Below are 25,469 nucleotides of genomic sequence, written 5' to 3'. Positions count from 1 at the left end.
AATGGTAACCCCCAGGATGTGGAAGATAGGGGATTCAGTGTTGGTGATGCCACTGAATGTCAAGGGATGATGGTTAGAGCCTCTCTTGTTGGAGATGGTCATTGCCTGGCACAAATATATACATAAAGTTACTTAAAACATGATGGAACAGAGTAGGACTGCCTTTCCACTGTCCATGACACAGTACTGGGTCAGCTACAGCACTGGCTGAGTGTGAAGCTGAGAGACACTGACTACACTGAGTGTGAACCATCTCCTGCAGGGCTGTGTGGGAGAGTGTGGAGCTGAGAGATATTGACTACAATGAGTGTGAACCATCTCCTGTAGGGCTGTGTGGGAGAGTGTGGAGCTGAGAGACACTGACTACACTGAGTGTGAACCATCTCCTGTAGGGCTGTGTGGGAGAGTGTGGAGCTGAGAGACACTGACTACACTGAGTGTGAACCATCTCCTGCAGGGCTGTGTGGAAGGGGGTGGAGCTGAGAGACACTGACTACACTGAGTGTGAACCATCTCCTGCAGGGCTGTGTGGAAGGGGGTGGAGCTGAGAGACACTGACTACACTGAGTGTGAACCATCTCCTGTAGGGCTGTGTGGGAGAGTGTGGAGCTGAGAGACACTGACTACACTGAGTGTGAACCATCTCCTGTAGGGCTGTGTGGGAGAGTGTGGAGCTGAGAGACACTGACTACACTGAGTGTGAACCATCTCCTGCAGGGCTGTGTGGGAGAGTGTGGAGCTGAGAGACACTGACTACACTGAGTGTGAACCATCTCCTGCAGGGCTGTGTGGAAGGGGGTGGAGCTGAGAGACACTGACTACACTGAGTGTGAACCATCTCCTGCAGGGCTGTGTGGAAGGGGGTGGAGCTGAGAGACACTGACTACACTGAGTGTGAACCATCTCCTGTAGGGCTGTGTGGAAGGGGGTGGAGCTGAGAGACACTGACTACACTGAGTGTGAACCATCTCCTGCAGGGCTGTGTGGGAGAGTGTGGAGCTGAGAGACACTGACTACACTGAGTGTGAACCATCTCCTGCAGGGCTGTGTGGGAGAGTGTGGAGCTGAGAGACACTGACTACACTGAGTGTGAACCATCTCCTGCAGAGCTGTGTGGAAGAGTGTGGAGCTGAGAGACACTGACTACACTGAGTGTGAACCATCTCCTGTAGGGCTGTGTGGGAGAGTGTGGAGCTGAGAGACACTGACTACACTGAGTGTGAACCATCTCCTGCAGAGCTGTGTGGAAGGGGGTGGAGCTGAGAGACACTGACTACACTGAGTGTGAACCATCTCCTGTAGGGCTGTGTGGGAGAGTGTGGGAGCTGAGAGACACTGACTACACTGAGTGTGAACCATCTCCTGCAGAGCTGTGTGGGAGAGTGTGGAGCTGAGAGACACTGACTACACTGAGTGTGAACCATCTCCTGTAGGGCTGTGTGGGAGAGTGTGGAGCTGAGAGACACTGACTACACTGAGTGTGAACCATCTCCTGTAGGGCTGTGTGGGAGAGTGTGGAGCTGAGAGACACTGACTACACTGAGTGTGAACCATCTCCTGTAGGGCTGTGTGGGAGAGTGTGGAGCTGAGAGACACTGACTACACTGAGTGTGAACCATCTCCTGCAGGGCTGTGTGGAAGGGGGTGGAGCTGAGAGACACTGACTACACTGAGTGTGAACCATCTCCTGCAGAGCTGAGAGTTATGAGAGTTGGCTTGAGAGAGAAAATGAGAAATGAATTCACTTTCCAGCTATTCTTGCTGTTGGGAAGAGGAGGAGGAATTTTTGTAAGATTAACGAAGAAAGAGAAATATTCAGAGTATTGTGTGCAGTTTTGGTCACCTCCCTACAGGAAAGATGTAAATAAGGTTGGCAGAGTACAGAGAAAATTTACAAGGATGTTGCTGGGTCTGGAGCACCTGAGTACTGTAATAAGGAAAGATTGAATAGATTAGGACTTTATTCCTTGGAACATGGAAGACTGAGAGGAGATCTAATACAGGTATACAAAATTAAGAGGGCTATACATAGGGTCAATGCAAGCAGGCGTTTTCCATTGAGGCTGGGTGGGACTAGAAGTCATGGGTTAAGGATAAAAGGTGAAACGTTTAAGGGGAACATGAGGTGAAACTTCTTCACTCATGAGGGTTGTGAGAGTGTGGAATGAGCTGCCAGCCAAAGTGGTGCTTGCAAGCTCAATTTCAATGTTTGAGATGCTTGAATAGGTACAAGGATGGTAGGGGTATGGAGGACTATGGTCCCAGTGCAGGTCAGTGGGAGTAGGCAGTTTAAATGGTTCAGCATGGACAAGGTGGGTTTCTGTGCTGTACTTTTCTATGACTATCTATGGTGGATGCTGAGGCTGACCGCAGCAGACTGCTGGTGGAGGAAGAGGAGGCTGTTTATTCCCATCCATAGATGCTGCCTGACCTGCTGAATTTCCAGCATCTACAGAATCACTTGTGTTTAGATTTGATAAATGACTCCGGGGTAAAAGATCTCTTAGAAAGTAGTATGGTGAAATATTGTGATATGCTTGAGAGCAAGCTGCTAGGTTTGGAAGCAGCTATGTTCATCAACCCCTGGAGAACAAGGCTGGAGAAATGGATGTGGGGAACAAAGAAGTGACAGAGGATGAATAAATATTTTGCATATCTTCATGGGATAAGATATGATGCACATCCATGATCCGAATCTGAAAAATATCAGTAAAGAACTAAATAAATTCACAAATTCACAATTACTAGAGAATTAGTATTTGGTAAAACTGGTATGACAAACGGTAAATCTCCTGGCTTGATGGCGTTCACCTGAGGAACTGGCTACCAAAACAGCAGGTGCATTAGTTGTAATTTTCAGAAAATCCGTGAATTCTGAAGCCATCAGGAGGAAATTGGATAAGAACTCCCTTTTTAGGCTGTAAGTGTGTGAACCAACTCGACAAATGTCAGTCAACAAAACATTTTCTCTTCTTCCGTTTGTTTATTACGTTGTTTCCTATTCCCAAATTGTTTTCCAATTAATTTCTCTCGGAATGAAAACTAATACTGCCTCATATTGGGTTAGCGCATGATTTGAACAGAACTTCTGACGAACATCGCTGTGTCTGCGCGTTTCAGCATCTGCTAACGCGAGCGGCGCTCAAGGAAAATTCCGTCGCTCACCCACATTGGCCGCCGGCGTGGTACACCCAACCTGCAGAGGCCGCTGCCGCCGGAGGCCAAGCAATTATGCTGACTGACAGGGAGAGCTATCCAATCAGCAAGAGACCGTGTCCCGCCGACCAATGGCTGATGGGGCCGGGACTCCCGGCGGAAAGGAGCTGCGAAGAAGGTGGCGGGCGAGGAACGGGCGGCTCTGTCGGGAGGGGATGAGGGCCGTGCGGGCGCTGAATGGCCTTTTCGCCCTCTACAAGCCCCCTGGTGTCCACTGGAAGCGAGTCCGGGACACCGTCGAGGCTAACTTGTTGAAAGGTGAGGATCCCCGGTCTTCAGACACTGAGCCGTTGATTGCCCACCTATTAAACCGACACTGGCGAGTCCGAGCATCCATTCACTGTTAGTAAGGCCGATACAGAACACATCCCATGCCCCTAGCTTGTGTCCTTTGGCATTTTACCGTCAGTTTTTGACCCCCTGATACTAGCACCCCTATACACACACACACACAATTTGTAGATTCAGCCAGCTCCATATTATGGGCACAACCCTCCCTCACCAGTCAGGACTTCTTTAAGAAGCAGTCCTGGAGAAGGCAGCATTCATCACTGCGGACTCTCTTCTCATCTCTACCACCAGGGAGGAGGTACAGGACCGCGAAGACGCACACTCACCGTTTTAGGAACAGTATCTTCCCCTTTGCTTTCACATTTCTGAACGGTCCATGAACTCATTAACACTACTGTACTTCATTATTCCTCTTTTCCACTAATTTATTTTTTTGTAACCGACAGTATTTTCTTTGTCTTACACTGTACTGCCGTAAAACACCAAATTTTATGGCGTATACCCATGATAATAAACTTGATTCTGACTATAATGGCAAGCTGGTCTCTCACAGAGTTCTGCTACTTTCATAAAAGTGATGCCGCCTACAGAACCTCGGCAGAGTCCTCTTTGTAGATGAGATGATAAATGATAGGAGGCTTTTGAAAGTGAAATACAGAGTTCTTGTACAGCCTGATCCTGTTAGAGTGTCGTTAGAGCAAGGCTGTCGTGATTTAGGGAATGCTGGTTGACAAAGTATATTGAGGCACTGGTCAGGAAATAGGTGTGTGATGGGTATAAATCGACACACAAAATGCTGGAGGAACTCAGCAGGTCAGGCAGCATCTATGGAGATAAATAGACAGTCGATGGTTCAGAAGTTTTTTGGCCCAAAATGTTGAATGCCTCCTGACCTGCTGAGTTCTTCCACAAAGGATGAGGGCGATTTTGACCATAGATAGAGGAGCAGAATTAGGCTATTTGGCCCATCGAGTCACCCCTCATTCTTCTGAATTCCAGTGAGTAGAGGCTCAGAGACATCAAATGTTCTTTGTATGACAAGCCTTTCAATCCTGGAATCATTTTTTGTGAATCTTTGAACTCGCAACATGAACCCTCAAATGGTATGTCAACATACCGTTTCTTAGATGGAGGGCCTAAAACTGTTCAAAGTACTCCAAGTGAGGCCTCGTCTGTACCTTATAAAGCCTCAACATAACATCCTTACTGTTATGTTCTAGTCCTCTTGGGAAGAATGCTAACATCACATTTGTCATCACCGAATCAACCTGCGAGTTAACCTTTAGGGAGTCCTGTACGTGAACTCCCAGGTCTCTTTGCACCTTGGATATTTGAATTTTCTGCTGGTTTAGATAGGTTAGGAACTGTTCCGCCGAAGTTTCCTGTCCCAATTAAATGTTACAATGTCCCAAATGAAGGGAATCCAGCCTGTTTTCTCAATTTAGTTTTTGTTCTTTAAGCTGAGTAAGTATTGAGGACAAGAGTTGGGATGTTGTGTTGAAGTTGTATAAGACTCTGGCGAGGTGAAATTTGAAATATTGTGTGTCCCTACCTACAGAAAAGGTGTCAATATGAGTTTAGTGAAAATGTACAAAAGGTGATGCTGGAACTTGAGGACCTGAGTTTTAGAGAAAGAACGAATAGATTAGGGCTTTATTCCTTACAGCGTACGAGAATGGGAGGAGTTTTGATAAAGGTATACAAAATTATGATAGGGTAAAGGCAAGCAGGCATTTTCCCCTGAGGTTGGGTGAGACTGGAACTCGAGGTCATGGGTTAAGGGTGAAAGGTGAAATATTAAGAGGAACCTGAGGGGGAACTACTTCACTCAGAAGCTGGTGAGAGCGTCAAATGAGTTGCAAGTAGAAGTGATGGAAACGGGTTTGATTACACTTTTAAGAGATATTTGAGTAAGTACATGAATTGGAGGGCTGTTTCCAGGTGCAGGCTGATGGGATTAGGCAGAGTAAATTTAGCACAGTCTAGCAAAGTTCCTTTTTCTGTACTGTATCAATTCACTGAGGTGTCACATGATAAATTCAGGGTTGGGGATAATATATTGACATGGATAGGGGAGTGGCTGAGTTAGGAAAAATAGGGCATTTTTGAATTGGCAGTCAGTAACCAGTGAGGTGTTACAGGCATCAGTACTGGCATCTCAACTATTACGGTCTGTATTAATAACCTTGGTGAAGGGACTCAGTAGGCAAATTTGCTGATGATACAACTATAAGTGGGTCAGTAAGTTGCAAGGAGGAGGTAAAGGGATGTGAAAAGTGGGCAGGCAGTTGGCAGATGGAATATAATGTGAGGAAATTTGAGGTGATTTATTTCGGAAGATCAAACAGAAATACAAATTACTATTTAAACAGACCAAGGTTTTAAAATGTTGTAGTAAAAAGGGATCTGGGTATCCCACTACATAAAGCATAAAAGGTTAGCTAGCAGGTAAATAGGAAAACTAATGGTTATTTGCAAGGGATAAGGAAAATATAAGTAGGGAAGATTTGTTGAACTTTACAGGGCCCTGGAGAGCCTGTACCTAGAGTACTGTGTAGTTTTGTCTCTGTATTTAAGAAAGTAAACATTTGTGTTGAAGACATTGCAGCAACAGTTGATTCCTGGGATGAAGGGTTTGACTATCAAGAGAGAAGGGATTATCTTCTGAGCTAGGTTTGAATGGGTTAGGTAAATTCTCAGTGGATTTAGAAGAATAAGGTGATCTTATTGACACGTACAAGATTCTGGGTGGTGGGGATACAGAGAACATGCTGAGAGGGGTATCTAGTTTCAGAATAAGGGGCTGTCCATGTAAGACTGAGATGAGGAGAAATACCTTCTGAGGGTCACGATCTTTGAGTTCTGCGAGGTGGAACTAATGAATCAGTTTCAAAATCTGGTTTATTATCGTGGCCTTGTATTACGTGGAATTTGTTGTTTTGCAGCAGCAGTACATCGTAAAGATAAGATTACTACAGATTACAAAATAAATGGTGCAAAAAAAGGAACAGTGAAGTAGTGTTCGTGGATGATACAGAAATCTGATGCCAGAGGGGAAGCTGAATCATTGAGTGTGGGTACCTCTTCCCTGAAGGTAGTAACGAGGAGAAAGCATATCCCAGACGATGAGGGTCTTTGGTGATGGACACCGCCTTCTTGAGACACCCAGTCTCAAAGCTGTCCTCAGAGGCAGAGAGGGTAGTGCCCATGATGGAGCTGGCTGAGTTTGCAACCCTCCGCAGGCTTTTGTGCATTGGAGGCTTCATACTGGGTGGTGATGTAACCAGTTAGAGTACTCTCTGTAGTACATCTGTAGAAATCTGCAAGTGTCTTTGGTGACCTACCAAACCTACTCAAACTGTTAGTGAAGTAGACCAGCTGGTGTGCCATTTTCATAATTGCATTTAAGTGTAGGGTCCAGGTGAGATCCTCCGAGATGTTAGATGTCTGCGAATACAGGCATGGCTGAGACTGATGGCCATCTAAACTGCGGAGCTTTCAAGGGACTTTGGAAAGTGGTGGTGGTGTCAGGATTGGATCAGCTGTGATCTTACTCAATGATGGAACAGAATTGAGATGCTGTGTGACCTCCTGCTGCTTCTTGTGTTCTGGTGCCGCATTGTTTGCAGTCCTGACACGAAGCTTTGAAATCAGAGCAAGTGATTGCCAGGCTGATTGAGGTGATCACTCAACAATGTTCTCAAATATTCTCTGAAAATGTGTAATATCCACACTGGTTATACAAATCCCAGGATTTATTTCCAGAGTGATAGAATTGAAAAGTCACATATTGAATTTTGGGTCCACAACAAGCAGTAACTTGTCTTAATATTACAAGAGTCTTGGTAGAGACCTGAGGGTGAAGTTTTTCCACAAATGGTGAGGAATATCTGGAAGAACAGGTGGTGGTGACAGATACAATATATAAATGGCATTTGGATGGGTACATTGGAAAGACATGGAGCGAGGTGGGGCTAATGCAGGCAAATGGAAGATGTCATGATCTGCTCGGATAAGGTGACCACAAGGACATGTTTCTATGTTGAATGTTTCTGTGATTCTAAGAAAGGTATAGATAGACTGCAGGGAACGATGATTTACAAGGATGACACTGGATCTGTGAAGAGTAAGCACATAGGCTGGGTCTCTTTTTAAAAAAAAAATTCTGAGTGGTGATCTAGTAGAGTTCCTTGAAATGAAGAAGTTTATTGATAAGGAGAGAGGTTCCCAGATGTGAGGAGGAGCAGAGGTGGCTGGTACAGAAGTTCCTGGAAATCCAACAGAGGGAATGCAGATATCACTTCAGCAGAGTTCCAGTGAGAACTCTGCAATATGGAACAGTACAGCACAGGAACAGGCCCTTTGGCCCACAATGTTGTACTGAACTAAATTAGTAATCAAATGTCCCACTAATCCCTTCAGCCTACACAACGTCCATGTCCTTCCATTTCCTGCACATTCAGGTGTCTATTGTATAGAGGCATTTTAGAGGAGCGCTACACAGAAAATGCTGGAGTAATTCAGTAGGTCAGGCAGCATCTGTGGAAATGAATAAACAGTTCAGGCCGAGGCCCTTCTTCAGGACTGGAAGGGAGGGGGGAGTCTGAGTACAGTCAACCATGGGAGAAGGAGAGGCACCAGAGAAGGTGATAGGCTTTGAGAGCAAGAGACAAAGTGGGGAATAGAAGAAGAGTGAAAGGGGAGGGGAAAATTACTAGAAAGAGAAATCGAAGTTCATGCCATCGGGTTGGAGGCTACCTAGAAGGAGTACGAGTTGTTGTTCCTCCACCCTGAGAGTTGCCTCATTGTTGCATGGACCAACATCGGAATGGGAATAGGGATAGGATTTAAAATGGTTGGCAGCCAGGAAATTCTGCTTTTGGCAGTTGGAGCGGAGGTGCTTGACAAAACGGGCCCCAATTTATGTTGGGTCTCACCAATGTAGAAAAGGCTGCATCGGGAGCACCAGATACAATAGACGATCCCAACAGATTTGCAGGTAAAGTGTTGCCTCACCTGGATGGACAGTTTGCGGCCCTGAATGGAGGTGAATGGGCAACTGCAGCATTTCTGTCTCTTGCGGGGTTATGTGCCAGGAGGATAATTAGTAGGAAGCATCCCTGCGTAAAACAGAGAAGTGGAGGGAGGTGAGCAGGGAAAGATGTTCCCTGCTCACCTTCATCCTGTTGAAGATGGTGAAAGTTGCGTAAAATGAAATGTTGGATGTGGAGGCTCATGAGGGTAGCAGGTGAGGACAAGAGGAACTCTGTCCCTGTTAAGGAAGATGGGGTGAGCAGGGATGTCTGGGAAATGGAGGTGATACAGGTGAGAGCAGAAACAATGGTGGAGAAGGGAAACCCCATCCTTTGAAGGAAGGGGGCATCTCTGATGTCCTGAAAGGGAAATCCTCATCCTGGGAACTGAGAAAAGGGAATATAGTTTTTACAAAAGACAGGGTGGAGAGATTATAGTCAAGATTGCCGTGGGAGTATAAGAGATGTCGGTAGACAGTTTGTCTCCAGAGATGGAGATAGAAAAATCGAGAAAGGGGAGAGAGGTATCAGAAGTGAACCAAGTAAATTTAAAGGCAGGGTGGAAGTTGGTTGCAAAGTTGATGGAATTGATGAGCTCAGCATGGGTTCATGAAGCAGCAACAATGCAGTGGAGGAAGAGTTAGGGAGCATTACCAGGGAAGGTTTGGAACATGGATTGTTTTATGCAGTCAGTGAGAAAGCAAGCATAGCTGAGGCCCTTGGTTACCTGTTGAGTTTGAAGAAAGTGGGAGGAGCTGTTGAGGGTGAGGACCATTTCTAGTAGAGGGAGAAGCGTGATGGTGGAGGGAGAGTGGTTGAGGTCTTTTGAAAAAGAAGCAGAGAGCTTTAGGGCCTTGATGAGGGTTAGAAGTGCATATGGACTGGATATCCATGGTGAATGTGAGGCAGTCAGGGAATTGAAAGCTGTTGAGATCAAGAGCATGTGAAATGTTGCAGATATAGTGAAAAGGGACTGAACCAAGAATGGAGTCAAAGTATGCGTTCAGTATGAGTTCAGTGGGGCAGGAGGAGGCAGAGATAATGGGCCTATTTGGATAGTCAGGTTTTTGGATCTTGGGTAGGAATAGAAGTGAGCAGTGTGGAGTAAGGGAAGAATGAGTTTAGTGGCAGTGGATGGGAGATCTCCAGAGTTGGTGAGATTGGTGATGGGGTTGGTGGCAATTTTCTGGTGGTCTATAGCAGGGTCTTTTTCAAGGGATAAGTAAGAGAAGCTGCCTGTGAATTGCAGCCTGACCTCAGCAAGTTAGAGGTCAATCCACCACACTACAACAGCACCCCTTTTGTCTGTAGTTTGGTGGTAAGGTTGGGTTGGTGTGGAGAGGGTGAAGGGTGATACATCGAGAGTGGGGAGAGGTTTGGGGAGGAGAGAGGAGTGCTGAAGTTGAGCCAGTTGATGTCTTGTCGACAATTAGAAATAAAAATATACAAAACAAAGAACAGCAGGAGGGGTGGAGGCAGGAGAAGGGGTCATCAGTGCAGAGAGAGGAATATTTGCCAAAGAAGTAGGCTCAGAGACACAGGCGTTGTGGCAGGTGAATGGGGATGAAGGTCAGACTTGGTGAGGACAAAATGTTCCACCTCCGAGAGGGGAAGGTTGGAAAAAATGGTGAAGGAGTAGCGGGGATTAGAGCTGCGATCAAAGGGGGGGGGGGGGAGGGTTGGTGTGATCAGAAAACTGAGAGGAAGATGGAGGACCTGAGAGTTCCTGGATTGCAGAGTGATGGTGGGGAAGAGGTGCCAGAGGCCCAGTAGCAGCGAGGATGTTCTCAGCCTGGATGTGGTGGCAGCTGAGCTGGAGGCCACATAATTCACGGTCGGTAGGTGCTCGGGTTGTTGGAGCTGGAGTTGGCAGCGGTTGGATCTGTGGTCTGGAGGTGTCTAGGGCTGTCGGAACCAGAGTTGGAACTGGGATTGAGGGGAGGGTGGTCAGGCAGGTGAAGGTGAAGATAAGGATAGATAGGAAGAGGCCCAAGTGCAGTGTAAGTCCTACCATGGACTGGATGGCCTATATCTATGCTGTATTCCCTATGTAATTATTTTTACTTGTGTTCTGATTAGAGGGGAGGGATGTCTTAGTTTGGGTACAGAACATTCTCTAGGGGGAGGAAGAACAGCCAGAGGCCGTTGTACACATTTATATAGTTCCTGTAGGTGGAAAGTGAGATGTCCTGCTTAGTGTTTAGGGAGTTTTGCAGAAGGTTAAAAGGCAGGGCCTCTAGTAGATGCCACATGCTAGTAAGAACAGAAGGAGGAGGACAGGTCAGATGAACTCGTAGTTAAAGCATTGGAGAAGGGGATGAAGATTTAGGTAGTTAGATTACTGGGAAGGCTTCTGGTCCAAGTGGGATCTGTGCAGAAGACAGGTTACACCTAAATTGGAAACATAAGAGAGACCTGGCGGAAGTAGATTAAGAGATGATGCTTGTGGTCTGACAAGTTGAAGTCTTTTAAAAGAGAGATCGTAAGAGTTCATGCTAGTATGTTCCAGTGAGGGTGAAAGACAAAGATGGGAAGATTAAGGAACTTTGAGTTGCCTTCTTAGTCCTTTACTTTTTGCTTTAGCTATAGAACCCTTAGCTATAGCATTTCGAGAATCTAAGGACATTTCTGGTATACTAAGGGAAGGTATGACTCATAAAATTTTGTTATACGCTGATGATATTTTACTTTTTATCTCTAACACTGAAACTTTACCTTCGGTTCTTACTTTAATTTCCCAGTTTAGTTTTTTTTCAGGATATAAGCTGAACTTACATAAAAGTGAGCTATTTCCTTTAAATGACCTAATGTCATCAAATGCCAAATTTCCATTCCAAGTTGTTACAAGTCAATTTACATATCTAGGTGTAACAATTACTAAAAACTTCAAGAATTTATTTAAAGAAAACTTAAACCCCTTAATGAATTATGTGAAAAAGACGCTTTCTAAATGGTCTCCTCTTTCTTTATCCCTAATTGGCCGAATTAATTCGATTAAAATGAAGATTCTTCCTAAATTTTTATATCTTTTTCAGGCTTTACCTATTTTTATTCCTAAGACCTACTTTGATTCTTTAGATTCAATTTTTACATCTTATATCTGGAATAATAAACAAGCTCGTTTAAGTAAAGTTTACCTACAAAGAAATAAAGAGATGGGTGGACTAGCCTTACCCAATTTTAGGTTTTACTATTGGGCTGCCAATATAAGGAATATTACTTTTAGGTCCTATTATATTTATCGTAAAGATTGCCCATTATGGGTCTCCTTAGAAGTTAATTCTGTAAAAAAAATTCCTCTATTGTCTTTCTTCTTGGATCATACTCTTCTTTTTCAGCAAATAAAACAACAGATAACATAATTGTTAAGCAAAGTTTAAGGATCTGGTCTCAATTTAGAAAATTTTTTGGTTTAGTGAATTTTTCATTATCATCTCCCATTCTCCTTAATTTTTTTTAATCCCTTCCATGACTGACAAAGTCTTTAAGGATTGGGATGAACTAGGTATTAAGTGTTTTTGGGACCTGTTTATCTCAGGATCTCTTGCTTCTTTTGACCAATTGTCAACTAAGTTTGCACTCCCAAAATCACATTTTTACAGATACCTTCAAATTAGAGATTTCTTACGTTCCCAATTAACTACTTTTCCTGTAGGTCCGAATAAAAATTTATTGGATGATCTTTTAAATTTAAAACCTTTTGTTAATGGTTCTATTACCGGTATCTATAACTTGTTGATTGATTCTAGACAAGACTTTTTAGATAAAATAAAAAAAGCTTGGGAGGATGACCTAATTTGTTAGATTTCTGATGAAAGATGGAATATAATTTTTAAACTGGTTAATAAATCATCTTTCTGTGCCCATCATTCTCTTCTGCAATTTAAAGTGGTTCATAGAGCTTACATTTCTAAACAGAAGCTGTCCAGTTTTTATCCAAATGTTTCTCCACTTTGTAATAAATGCAACTCTGCTGATACCTCCTTAATTCATATGTTTTGGTTTTGCCCTAAAATTGAAAAGTTTTGGTGGGAAGTATTACATACCTTCTCACAACTTTTTAGGGTCCAATTTGACCCAAATCCCCTTACTGCCTTGTTTGGTATTATTGCAAATGAAGATGTAACTTTAAATACTCCTAACCTACAGGTTTTAGTTTTTACCTCTCTTTTAGCAAGGAGAGCAATCTTGCTTAAATGGAAGGAGTCTACCCCTTCTACACATCTTCAGTGGCTACGTGATATTATGTCTTACTGAAATTTAGAAAAGATCCGCTGCTCAGTCTTAAATTCGAAACAATCTTTTTATGATATCTGGGGACCTTTCCTAAATTACTTTTCCAATTTATAAAGTCTAACAGTGCACAGGCTTTTATGTATATTTCTATCTTCTTAAGCGAATATGTTTTTTTTCTAATTATCTATTATCATCCATCAGCTTTTTTCTTTGGTAGTTGGTAGGGGGTTGACTTTTTTCTATAAAAAATTTCTTTTATGATGTATGACCTATCTTTAAATTTCTGATTACAGAGTGGTATACCTTTATGTGATATGCTATAACATTTTGATCAATTTTATTACAATATATGAATGTACACAATTTATGTTGAGATGTATCTATGCGTTGCACTCTGTAAATCTTGTTTTTTCTTCTGAATAAAAATATTGTAAAGAAAAGAAAAAGAAAGGAACCTTGGATATTGAAGAATATTGCAGTGTTGATCTGTAAAAAGGGCAGCATGTGTCAGGTGGAGGTAACTACAATCAAATGTGTTCCTTAACGAATAGAGAAGGTGTAAGCAAAAGCTTAAGAAAGAATTTAAAAGGACTAAAATGGGCATGATACCCCTTGCAAGTAGGATTAAGAAGAATCCCAGGAGGTTCTCTAAGTATATTGGAAGTAAGAGGGTAACAAAGGAGAAAAACTCCCCTTAGCGACCAAAGGGGTAATATATGTGTTGAGCCAGGGAACGTGGGTAGGGTCCTTAATCTGTATTCTGCAAGGAAAGGACGTGGAAGCAGTACATTGATGGTCTACAGCACGGTGGTATTGAGTAGGGGAGGTGGTAGATATGGAACACATAAGGGCTGATAAATCCCCAGAGTCAAATGAGACCTATACCAGGATAATATGGGATGCAAGGGAGGAGATGGCTGGGGCCCTGATAGACGTTTTGATTGTGAATGTTGTTCCTTCATTTAAGAAGGGCAGCAAGAATAAACCAAGTAACATTGGGCCATTGAGCCTTACATTATTGGTAGGGAAATTATTGGAGAAATAAGGACAGGGTTCATGTACCTTTGGAAAGGCAGGATCTTATCAGGGATAGTCTGCAATTGAGGAGACAATTAAATGTGAGGGAAATTGAGGTAATTACAATTGATAAAGGCAGGATGGTAGATATATCTATGGACTTGAGTAAGGCAAAGAACGTCGATGATCAGAGAGACCTTGTCCAGTTTCCTGAAAGCAGAACTATGGGTAGATAGGTAGTGAAGAAGGTCCATAGCAAGCTTACCTTCATGTGCAAAAGAGCAGAACACTCACCCATTTTCATCACGAAGCCCTGTCACTGCCCACAGTCCTATAACTCCTGTGAATATGGGGAGCTGCTGGTGTGGCCGGTGGGAACTGATGACAACTCTGATCATTTCATTTCATTAACAGATCTTAATTCTGCGGAATGTCCTCGTCCCGAATACCAAATCCGCTTTCTACCGACTGTTACCCAGGGTGTTAATGGCACTGAAACCAACCTGACCGTGACACAGCTGCCAGTCCTGGCCAATCATCCACGAGGTAAAGGGCACAAAGATTGACAGTAGTGAAGGATTAACACTGATGTTGAGAGGTTTAAAATGGGGCTGGTGAAGCACAACAATGACTTTCTGGTGGCAGACAAAACTATAAATTACTGCATTAATCACACTTTTTCTTGGAAATGCAATCAGTAGCCTGTAACTTCTTCTTGGAGCTGAGCTTTTGAACTGCCTGTACAACCTGGCATTTTTGCCGTTTGAAGCCTTGAAGGTGCAGGGTGGTTGTGGGGATATGGGCCGATTCGAGGCTATGGGGACCAGAGAATGAACAATGTCTGCCCATTTCTGGAGCAGATTTGAGGTGGCAGGGCACGGGTCTGAGAGTGAGGAGTGACCTGAGGTTGGGCCGGTTTAAGTGCCAGGCCACATTGGAAAAGTCAGGTAGAGGCTGAATTGCGGCGGCGGGGCCTTGGAATGACCCGGGGTTAGCCAATTTAAGCACTGGGTGAGATTGAAAAGGGCAGGGTTTCAGGGCAAAGGAGAGCAATGGGCTGATGTTCAGCTTGCTGCTTGGTGAGATTTACTCATCTCTGCATTAAACTGAATCTGTGGCTGCAACTAATGAGCTCCTGAATTGGTTGCTGTGATGCCTGGCTTCATGTCCGTGGGCTCACTTCCGTGAAATTCAGTTCTGAATATTATTTACTTACTTTTATTGTGTGAACAATTTTTTTTACTGCACATTGGATATTTGGTCTTTTTTTAGTGGGTTCTACTTGATCTGTTTTGTGGCTGCCTGTAAGGAGACAAATCTCAAGGTTGCATTTCGTACACATGCTTTGATAATAGATGTGAGCTTCGAAATCTATTGCAGTATAGGCTCGTTTAATGCTTGGTTTGGGTATCTGCAGTATTGTGTTTATCACTGGATGTTGTGTGTCTGCGGTATTGTGTTTAACACTGTGTGTGGGTGTCTGCTGTATTGGTGTGTTTATCTCTGGGTGTTGTATGTTTGTGGTATTGGAGTATTTATCACTGTGTGAGGGTTATCTGCATTATTGTGTTTAATGCTTGGGTGTGGGGTGTCTGCAGTATTGGAATGTTTATCTCTGGGTGTTGTGTGTCTGCAGTATTGTAGTGTTTAACACTGTGTGTGGGTGTCTGCGGTATTGGAGTGTTTTTCACTGGATTTTGGCTTTGTGTAATTTTGTTATTTCTCTTTGTCACAGTTAGAGGTCCTAAGTTTTCTCGTTTGAAAGTGGGAGCTGGTGATCGTTTGGACTACCGCTCATCTGGGGTCTTTGGTGAGTATGCTGTTGATTTTGTTTCTGTTCTGTTTTGGTATGTTTAAACTCGGTGTGTTTGATTACTCAATCACATCTGCATCTTAGCTGTGAAATAACCTGATTGAATATTGCAAATATTAACCCTGAAAAATTTTGGCTGTCATATCAATTCATGTCTAGTGGAATGCACTCTCAGTACTAATCATGTATTTTACTGTTCCTTTTTGCATACTAATATTTTGCCCAATGTGAAGTGTTGCAAATACCCGCCAGTGCTCAGTCGGGTTTCTTTGAATGTCCAGGCTTTTCACTGTTCACAGTTTGTTTGTTTTCAGAAACTGTTGTCTTTTCAGCTTTCAGAGTCTGTCAGCTGTGAAATAACACTGAGGTACTTGGCCTAGTTATCATCCTGACAATATGGAAAGTGGGGCTCAGAATTAATCAAATTAGAGTTAGCGGAGTCCAACAACTGGACTCCTTTCAGCTAGTTAGTTAGTCCTGACGAAGGGTCTCGGCCCGAAACGTCGACAGCGCTTTTCCCTATAGATGCTGCCTGGCCTGCTGTGTTCCACCAGCATTTTGTGTGTGTTGTTCCAACAACTAGGATCCAGCTCCTCGGGAAAAGACTGCACAGCTAGTTCTGGCAACAGGCAGACACTGTCCATACAGTTCCAATGTGTATGTTCTTACCTGCTTGCCTTTGCCCACCCTGTCTTTCTGGAGGCCATTCAGCCCCTCCAACCTTTTACATACTAACAGCAGTGTGCTCAGGCTGCCTTTCAATGCACAGAAACAAAGACCTTTGAGGCATGCAATCTGATGGAGTATTAGCCCCTACTAGCTCCTTGATCTATTACAGGCTTTTGGGACGAGATTGGGAAGTCATGAAGTGCTTTTCCAAACCCTCAGATTTTTCCCTTTTTTATTCTCTCCTCGAGGACCTGAGTTGTAGGGAAGGGTTGAATGGGTTAGGGCTTTATTCCTTTGAGCACAGGAGAATGAGGGGAGATCTTCAGATTTATGAAAATTATGAATGGTATAGGCAGGATAAATGCAAGCAGGCTTTTCCTGCTGAGGTTGGGTGAGACTAGGACGTGAGGTCATGGGTGAAATATTTAAAAGGAGTATGAGGGGAAAATTCTTCTCTCAGAGGGTGGTGAGATTGTGGAACAAGCTATCGTGGAAGTGATGTGGGTTCAATTTCAACATCTAAGATGAATTTGGATAAGTACATGGATAAGAGGGGTATGGTCCATGTGCCGGTCAGTGACATTAGGCAGAATAGTTGGGCATGGACTAGGTGGGCCAAAGGGCCTGATTTTGTGCTTCAGTGCTCTTTGACTCTGAATAAACTGATTGGATTGGAGTGGAATTGAAGTCAGCACAGGCTGAATTCTCCCAACACTTTACAAGCAGGCAGCATCTACACAGAGTTAATGTTTTGGGGGTGGTGGATTGGAAATGCTAATTCTTTCTTCACAGAGGCCACCTCACCTGCTGAGTTTTTCTGGGATTTCCTGCTTTAGGTTTCTGAATGATTGGTGAAAACTTCTCAAAGAAAGAAGTGCTCGTTACCTTCACAAGCAACAGGAAAGAAGAGTGGGAGCAAAAACAGTGTTCTGATGGGCATCGGAGATTAGAGTATTTAGTAAGGGTGATGAAGATGAGCAGTTGCCTCCCCAGCCTATACACTGTGGAAGTTGCACATCAGTTAAAGTCGGATGAGGAGTATTCTCCCAGTGTTTTACCTTTTAGGTTCCAGTATATCTCCAAGAAGACAACCATTTCGTATCACACAGCTTATTGCCCTGGTGCAATTGAGGTATTGTCCCCAGTGTGGAGGCCAAGGTTCTGATAAATTATACACCATTGTGTCTTTGCAGTGCTTGCAGTCGGCAGTGGCAACAAGCAATTATCTTACCTCCACGATTGTCATCTGACCAAGGTAAGGCTGCAGGGGAGCTGAACAAACATGCCAGTCGTGATCCTTGACAAAAGCTACCTGAAGTGCTTCAGTTAGAATAAATGTTTTACTGTGTTTACATGTCAGTGTGTTGAGATCAGTATTGGTCCGTATTTACATGGGGGTACATTAGGTACAAGATGGTCTGAATGGTATCAGAATTACCTGTTGTTTGTGGGAAGGCAGAGCAGCTACCCCTCACTGAGGAGATGGTATTTAGTGCCTAAGAGCTGGTACTGGGGCAGCACCACACTGCAGGTATTGTGGTACTGGCGGGATGCTGCACTGCTGCGGAGAAGGAGCAGATCGCTATATTTGATTGGAGTGTTAAGCCAGTGGTTCTGAGTGAATGAAAGTACTGGAATTTTCCCAGTGTCCGAGTTTGTATTCCCCACCTGCGCAATGACTGGTATACTCTGAGCTTGCTTTGCAATTGGTGTCTTCTGTATTACATAAATGTAACCGAGGGACCAAGAAATGCAAAGCTACAGGTGTTGTGGTTCAAAGTACTGGAAAGGCACCTTAGAGTGTGGATTTTAAGTAAGAGGGGAGGATGGGATTTAGCTGTGAAAGTATGTCCAGTCTGAACTAGTCCAAGTTCACTGGACCAAGAACAGGAGCAGTAAACGTTGATTGATTCCTTCTGTGCACTCGTCCAAGAACACAATAACCTTATTTATCTCAATGCAGGCTTATTACCAAAGCTTCTGCTCCTTTGGCACTCATAATTGTGTGAATGTCTTGTGCTCTGGCTTCCCAGGAATACACTGTAAAAGGCAGCTTTGGCATGGCAACAGAGGATTTTACAGAGACGGGCCGACTGATTGAGAAAACAACTTATGGTGGGTGTATTCTGCAGGACAGATCTCACACAGAACAACTCATCAGCAAGGTGATGGGTGATAGACCATAAAACATGACAGAATCAGGCCATTTTGGCCCATCTAGTCTGCTCCGCTATTCCATCATGGCTGATTTATTATCTTTCTCAAAACCATTTTCCTGCCTTCTCCCCATAACCCTTGACTCCTTACTCATCAAGACCTACCAATATTCTGCCTTAAATATACCCACTGACTTGGCCTCCACAGCAGTCTGTGTCAATGAATTCCATAGATTTACCACTCTCTGGCTAAAGAAGTTCCTCTTCATCTCTGTTCAAAAGAGGCATCCTTGTATTCTAAGGCAGTGCCCTCCGGTCCTAGACTACCTCCCACTAAAGGAAATGTCCTCCATGTCCACTCTATCTGGGCATTTCACTATTCGATAGGTTTCAATGAGATCCCCCATCATTTTAAATTTCAATGAGTACAGGCCCAGAGCCATTAAACACTCCTCATGCATTAACCCATTCATTCCTGAGATTCTCGTGAAACTTAACTGGACCCTCTCCAATGCCAGCACATGCTTTCTTAGATAAGGGGCCCAAAATTGCTCACAGTACTCCGTGAAGTCTGACCAATGCCTTATAAAGCCTCAGCATTACATCCTTGCTTTCATATTCTAGTCTTCGTGAAATGAACGCTAACATTACAATTGCCTTCCTTTCTGCTGACACTGCCTGCAAGTTAACCTTTAGAGTAAAGAAGCGGTCCTAACACCAAACAATGTAGAACACCACTAGTCACCAGCAGCCAACCCGAAAAGGCTCCCTTTATTCCCACTCTTAGCCTCCTGCCAGTCAGGTCAGTCTTCTATCCCACATCAACCCATGATGGACGGAGATCATTATCAGATGCCACAATTTTAAATAAAGGGGAGCAAACAATCTGCTGGAGGTAGTCAGCAATGACAAACAGCATCTGTGGGGGTGGGGAGAGGGATTGTTAACTTTTTGGGTTGAGACTCCACCAGAGTGAGAGAGATGGTCAGTACAAAGAGGAGGGGGAAGACGGGTCATATGTGATATGGACTGAGAAAGGGTGAGGTATGACGGGCATCTGAAGCCAAATGGAGGGGGAGGGGTGGAGTTGGAAGATAGAGGTAGGTGGTGATGACTGGGGCAGCCACAAAAAGAGGCAGATGGAACCAGCTGGAGAGAGTCAAAGTGGAGACGGAGGCTTGAGGGTGATGTGGGAATGCAAAGGCTACCAGCGCTGTAGTCTGATAGGAAGGTGATAATGGGAACCATTCGGGGAGAGGTGAACAACAGGTAGAACCAGGGCCAATGAGGCAGAGACAAATTGGTGAGTGGTGTGTGGTTAGCAGGTGGATGGAACCGGGGTGGACAAAATGAGTAGCGTGAAGCTGAAGAGAGGCTATGTAAATGGGGACAAAAATGGGAGAATTGGAGTTGAATCAGAATTTGGTGCAACCCAGTACAGAAATATTACATGAAATTAGAAAATTCCAATGTTCATTCCATTGGGTTGTAAACTCCCCAGGTGGATGGTCGACAATGACTGTCCACGTGGTTAGCCTTCTCTACAGCCAATAGATGTTGGGCTTTCCCCTGGCAGTGTAAGAGTCTGAGGATGAACAGGTTAGAATGTGATTTGGAAGGGGAACTGAAATGGCATGATTGCCATGGTGGTCAGAGTGTGGAACCTGTCTGTGCTTGGCCTCACCGATGCAGAGGAATACCAGGAGCAGATGAGGTTCTTTTATTTTCATTTAGAGATTTAGTGCAGAACAACATCTTCCAGCCCAATGAGCCGTACCACCACCCATCTATCTAACTGTAACCCAATCACAGGATAATTTACAATGACCAATTAACCTACTAATGGGTATGTCTTTGGATTGTGGGAGGAAACCAGAGCACCCTGAGGAACGCATGTGGTTATGGTCTCTCTACTGCCCATTACACTGCTGATGTTTGGAGCAGCAATGAAGGTCTTCCTTCTCTGGTGGTGTTCTGGCTTCCTTTATCGTGTTAGTAGCTCAGTTTTCACTTCTGTCAGTCATGCAAGTCCAGGAGGAGTCTCAGGAATACAGTTGCAATCAGATATAGAAGGATCTTTCATTGCTGCTTCTGTGACAGCTTTATTTTGCCAGTCAGGGTTGTTAGCCCTGAGCTGAACCCCCAGACCTGGAGGACCACTAATCTCTAGCCTTTGACCTGTTTGGCATCGGCAACCCTACCAAGAGCCTGCATAGCTCTCCGGGTCATTGAGGCACACAAGCCTTCAAACCACAAGGTTATGATCCTCTTGGGGGATGTACTCTTACAGATGGCACTGGAATTGAACTCTGAACTCCGATACACCAATAGCATCCCACTATAGCTGTGGCTACCATGGTTGGAGGAGGTGTATGCGACTCTTGTCTGACCTGGAAGAGCTGTTATGTTCCCTGAATGGTGGTGATGGAGGAGGTATAGGGACAAGTATTAGATAATGAGAACAGATTTAGAGCATCCTCTTGCCCTCTGGCCACAGCTGACCCTTCCTCACAGCACCCCCCTCTTTTGTCTATTAAGCTACACCCTCTTCAGAAACATTGCCCCATGATTATTCTGGCTTGTCACTTTTCTGCCTGTTACCTCTGTGCTGAAAAACGTTGAGCATACCTTCCTACCTGCCTTCTTATTCAAATTGGGATTCTGTCTCTCGATTTATGTTTGATTCTATTCAGCCTGATGTACTTAGTGCTTGCTGCCTGTTCTTCAGTGTCTGAAGGGGACTCAGTGGGGGTCCAGATCCTTCAGTGCTCTGCTGTAACACTGCATGAGCCCAGTGCACTAGCGTTATTGAAGTGGGTGCTGGCAAGGCCTTTACTGACACCGTGATATATTGTTGCAGATCACATCACTCGGGACAGTTTGGAGCGCATCATCGCTGTGATCCAGGGCAGTCACCAGAAAGCACTGATAATGTAGGTTTCTGGGCAAGGAGGTACTTTTTTGCAAGCTTGGTGATGGTGGACTCCTAGAGTACAGAGATAGGGAGGAGAACAATTGTAACTGAAACAGACCATTGCAGTATATTTTAGAATCAGATTTTGTAATTGAGGCCATTCAGCCTGTTATCCTGGTACTATATTTTTGTTAAGACTTATTCCTTCCTTTTACCTTAGCGTTAGAATGTCTTATTTCTTTTACATTTATATCTTATTCTTAATGGATTTACTTCTACTGCCCTTTAAGGAACTGTATCTCAACCTGTGTCAGAAAGGTCTCATGGTCCTAGTTCCAATTGCCAGATCCCTGTCTGGTTGTTGATTTCCTACTGGTGATACCATTTGCCTCTGTTACTGAAATTCCTGTTTTATTTCAAACACCACAACCTAATCTTCTCTCTGTAGAGAGAATAAACACACATCAGTCTTTCCACATCACTGAGCCCTGTCCCAATGAAGCAAGAGTGGAGGGAGTAATGGCCACACTTTCACTACCAAGTTCATTAATTTGGAGCAAGGATTGTGGCTAACCTCCACCTTCATCATGTTATTCATTACCCAAGTTCCCTCACCTACCATTGGGAGCAGAGCAGGTCTCTTAATTGCAACATGAGAAGTGGGCATCACTCAGCAAGAGTAGGGATGCCTGTGCCAACTGTCTTATAGTCCAAGGCATGAAGTGATACAAAGAGATTGTGAACTATTGACAGGGAAGGAACAATGACCAGTTTCCAAGTCAGTTTGTTTGGTGACTTGGAGTCTTGATTAATTCTGCCATATATTTTGTATACACTGCAGATATTGAGAGGTGGGGAATTGTTTAAAATAGAAATTTTAATCGCAGTCGAACAGCCTGTTCTGTCTTGGGTGGTGGCAATTCTCTTGAGTGTTGTTGGCACTGCACTGCTTCTTGGCATATTGAGAATATTCCATCATATGCCTTGTAGATGGTGGAAATGTCCTGGGGTGTTAAAAGACAAATCGATCGCTGTAGAATACACATTCAAAGATCTGCTCTTTCAGCCACAGTGTTTATATGGCTTGTCAACTGTGAAGTACGTTGAGGATTTTGGAGATGGGAACATCATTGAAAGTTAAAGGGAGCTATGAAACCCTTGGATAGAATGGAAACTCCATTTCCAGACAGAATGTCATCTGGGTCCTTCTGTCGTGTGGAGTTGTGGATGGACTTGCTTTGACATTATGATGGAAGAAATGTGAAGCAGCAAAATGTGGTTGGGACTAGGACACTGCTCTAAGGAACTCCTGAAGCAATATGCAGGAGCTGGGATAGTTGGCCTCCAACAACCACGATCATCTGTTTTTTTATCTAAGAGAGTGCAGAGAGAGATCCCACTACCCATTGTGTTTACTGGGTTTCAGCTTTTCCTCCTGCAGGAAGTTTACCATTTGGACTTTTTTTTAGTCCACATGTGGACCAAGCATGTAATGAGCTGATGTAGCACAGTCCAAGCTCAGCAATATATGCCCATAGTGCACAGTCAACAAATATAAATGGGCACAAATAAGTGTCCATATGTTGTGGGTCCTGAGCTTGGGGGTGTGATGCTTTGTAAATGCTTTAACTCTCCTACCCTAGGTATTCTGGCATTGATTTGCAAAGCCAAGAAGCGTACGAGCTTGCATGCCAGGGGATGTTACGTCCAATGAACAAGTCCCCTCCCATCATCACTGGCATTCGATGTATAGAGTTCTGCCTTCCGAATTTCATTCTGGGTATGTTGATAGAAGATGGTTGGTTCACATCCATTCCTCACTGTAAATTTAGTTTTGTTTGTTGCTAAGAGTTTGATTTATCCTGTTGTGAAGGTGCTGACCACTCAAGATTATTTTAGTGTCAATGTGGCTGTTAGCATACTAATCTCTGATCTCCTGTAGTATAGTACAGCAAAACTGTTAGACTGGCATGCTTGGGATTTTGGCATCCGACCCACCTTTAATTCATAAGACCATAAGGGATAGCAGCAGAATTAGGCTGTTTGGCACATCAAGTCTGCTTCACCATTTCATCATGACTGATCCATTTTCCCTTTCAACCCCATTCTCCCGGTAACCTTTCATGCCCTGATTAATCAAGAACCTATCAAGCTTCGCTTTTAATACACTAAATTACCTGGCCTCTACAGCCACTGTGGAAATGATTTCCATAGAATGTAAAGAAATTCCTCATTTCTGTTCTAAATGGATGTCCCTCTAAACTGAGGCTGTACCCTCTGGTCCTAAATTTCCCCACTATAGGAAACATCCTCTACACATCCACTCACTCTGTCTAGGCCTTTCAATATTCAATAGGTTTCAATGAGATCCTCTCTTATTCTTCTAAATTCCAGAGAGAATAGGCCCCAGACCATCAAATGCTTCTCGTACAATAACCCTTTCATTCCCAGAATCATTTATGTGAACCTCCTCTGAACTCTCTTCAGTATCAGTACATCCTTTCAAAGATAATACACCCCAAACTGCTCAGTCCTCCAAGTGAGGCCACAGCATTACGTCATTGCTTTTGTATTCCAGTACTCTCGATATGAATGTTAACATTGCCCTTGCCTTCCTCACCACCGACTCAGCCTGCAAGCTAATTTCAGGACATCCTGCATAAGTCCCTTTGCACCTTGGATTTTTGAAACTTCTGCCCATTTAGAAAATAGTCTATGCTTTTGTTCCTTCTACCAAAATGCATGACCATTCACCTCCCATTACAGTATTCCATCAGCCACTTCTTTGACCATTCTCCCAATCTGTCCAAGCCCTTCTGCAGTCTCCCTGCTTCCTTAACACTAGCTGCCCTTTTATCTGTCTTCATATCGTCTGCAAACTTGGCCACAAAGCAATTAATTCTGTCACCAAATCATTGACATACAACATAAAAAGCAGTCTCAACACCAACAACTGTGGAACACCACTAGTTGCCAGCAGCTGACCAGAAAAGGCTCCCTTTATTCTCAATTTTTGCCTCCTGCCAATCAACCAATCCTCTATCTGTGCTAGTATCTTTCATGTAATACCATGTGCTCTCATCTTGTTAAGCAGCTTTATGTGCAGTGCCTCATCAAAGGCCTTTGAAAATCCAAATACAACATCCACCAATTCTTTGTCTATCCTGCTTGTTATTTCCTCAAATAATTCCAACAGATTTGCCAGGCAAAATATTCCCTTAAGGAAACCATGCTAACTATGCCCTATTTTATCAAGAGCTCCAAGTACCCAAGATCTCATTCTTAACAATTGATTCCAACATCTTCCCAGCCACTGAAGTCTGGCTAACTAGCCTATACTTTCCTAACTTCTGCCTCCCACCCTTGAAGAATGGAGTGACATTTACAATTTTCCAGTCCTCCAGAATCTAGTGATTCACCTTTTTAAGACAATACAAATTTGTATTAAACCCACAGGAGTTTGGGAACCAGCAGATGCCTTGTCCTGATGATTTATAAATGATTATTTGCGTGTAACTGTTTTTGCGTGATTGGCCCAGTTAGCTTATTCTTCCCCAATGTCATTCAGTTATTGGCACTTCACTGATAAGTGTTTAACTTGGCTAGTCCCACCTGATCAGGTATTTACCTTTCTCACTTTGAATGTTTGCCTTTCCCCTCAGAGGTCCAATGTGTACATGAGACCCAGCAGTACCTGCGTAAGATTGTCCACGAGATAGGTTTGGAGCTGAAATCTTCAGCAGTTTGCACCAGCGTGCGACGTACACGTGATGGGATTTTCACACTGGACGATGCATTAATCAGAACGAACTGGAAATTACAGAGCATATCCATAGCAATCCAACGCAACCAGCCGAGAGTGGAAGCTGCTCTCCTAAAGGACAGCTGGAGACATAGTGACATTTCTGAGGAAGACATGCCCGCTGGATTACTGCAGAGGTTTCCAGTGCCCTAAGTGGCTAAGAACTGATTGGCTGAACTATGCACAAACCTGTGGTCACAAGATTTTGATTTGCTCCATCTGTGTTTACTGATCAAGAGTGAAATATATTTTTGTGGTATTTCTACAAGGAAATCTACATCAGACAGCAGTCAATGCCAGTAAAGTCCTTTCATTTGCAGTA

General features: G+C 43.9%; 1 protein-coding gene and 1 long non-coding RNA gene across 2 annotated transcripts; one reads left to right on the top strand and one right to left on the bottom strand.

Annotated features, from left to right (window-relative positions):
- Positions 1–1,627: 1,627 nt before the first annotated feature.
- Positions 1,628–14,229, bottom strand: LOC132407637 (uncharacterized). Its single transcript, XR_009516541.1, has 2 exons — positions 14,088–14,229; positions 1,628–2,696 (listed from the first exon to the last, which is right to left on the bottom strand). It is a non-coding gene; the product is annotated as an uncharacterized LOC132407637 (long non-coding RNA).
- Positions 3,176–25,433, top strand: trub2 (TruB pseudouridine (psi) synthase family member 2). The gene is made up of 8 exons (XM_059994417.1): positions 3,176–3,474; positions 14,208–14,339; positions 15,529–15,603; positions 17,469–17,530; positions 18,309–18,390; positions 21,292–21,364; positions 22,989–23,125; positions 25,008–25,433. The coding sequence occupies exons 1-8, from the start codon at positions 3,288–3,290 to the stop codon at positions 25,298–25,300; spliced, it is 1,041 nt and encodes a 346-aa protein (XP_059850400.1). The 5' UTR covers positions 3,176–3,287; the 3' UTR covers positions 25,301–25,433.
- Positions 25,434–25,469: the final 36 nt, after the last annotated feature.

This window comes from Hypanus sabinus, chromosome 18 (genome assembly GCF_030144855.1).
Source record: "Hypanus sabinus isolate sHypSab1 chromosome 18, sHypSab1.hap1, whole genome shotgun sequence".
In the NCBI taxonomy this organism is placed as follows: Eukaryota; Metazoa; Chordata; class Chondrichthyes; order Myliobatiformes; family Dasyatidae; genus Hypanus; species Hypanus sabinus.
This window is presented reverse-complemented; position numbering and strand designations above follow the sequence as displayed.

Coding starts and splice junctions, on each gene's coding strand:
- trub2 (XM_059994417.1), top strand. CDS start 3,288: ATGGCTGATGGGGCCGGGACTCCCGGCGGAAAGGAGCTGCGAAGAAGG. Junction 3,475..14,207: donor CGAGGCTAACTTGTTGAAAG/GTGAGGATCCCC, acceptor TTTCATTAACAG/ATCTTAATTCTGCGGAATGT. Junction 15,604..17,468: donor CCGCTCATCTGGGGTCTTTG/GTGAGTATGCTG, acceptor GTGTCTTTGCAG/TGCTTGCAGTCGGCAGTGGC.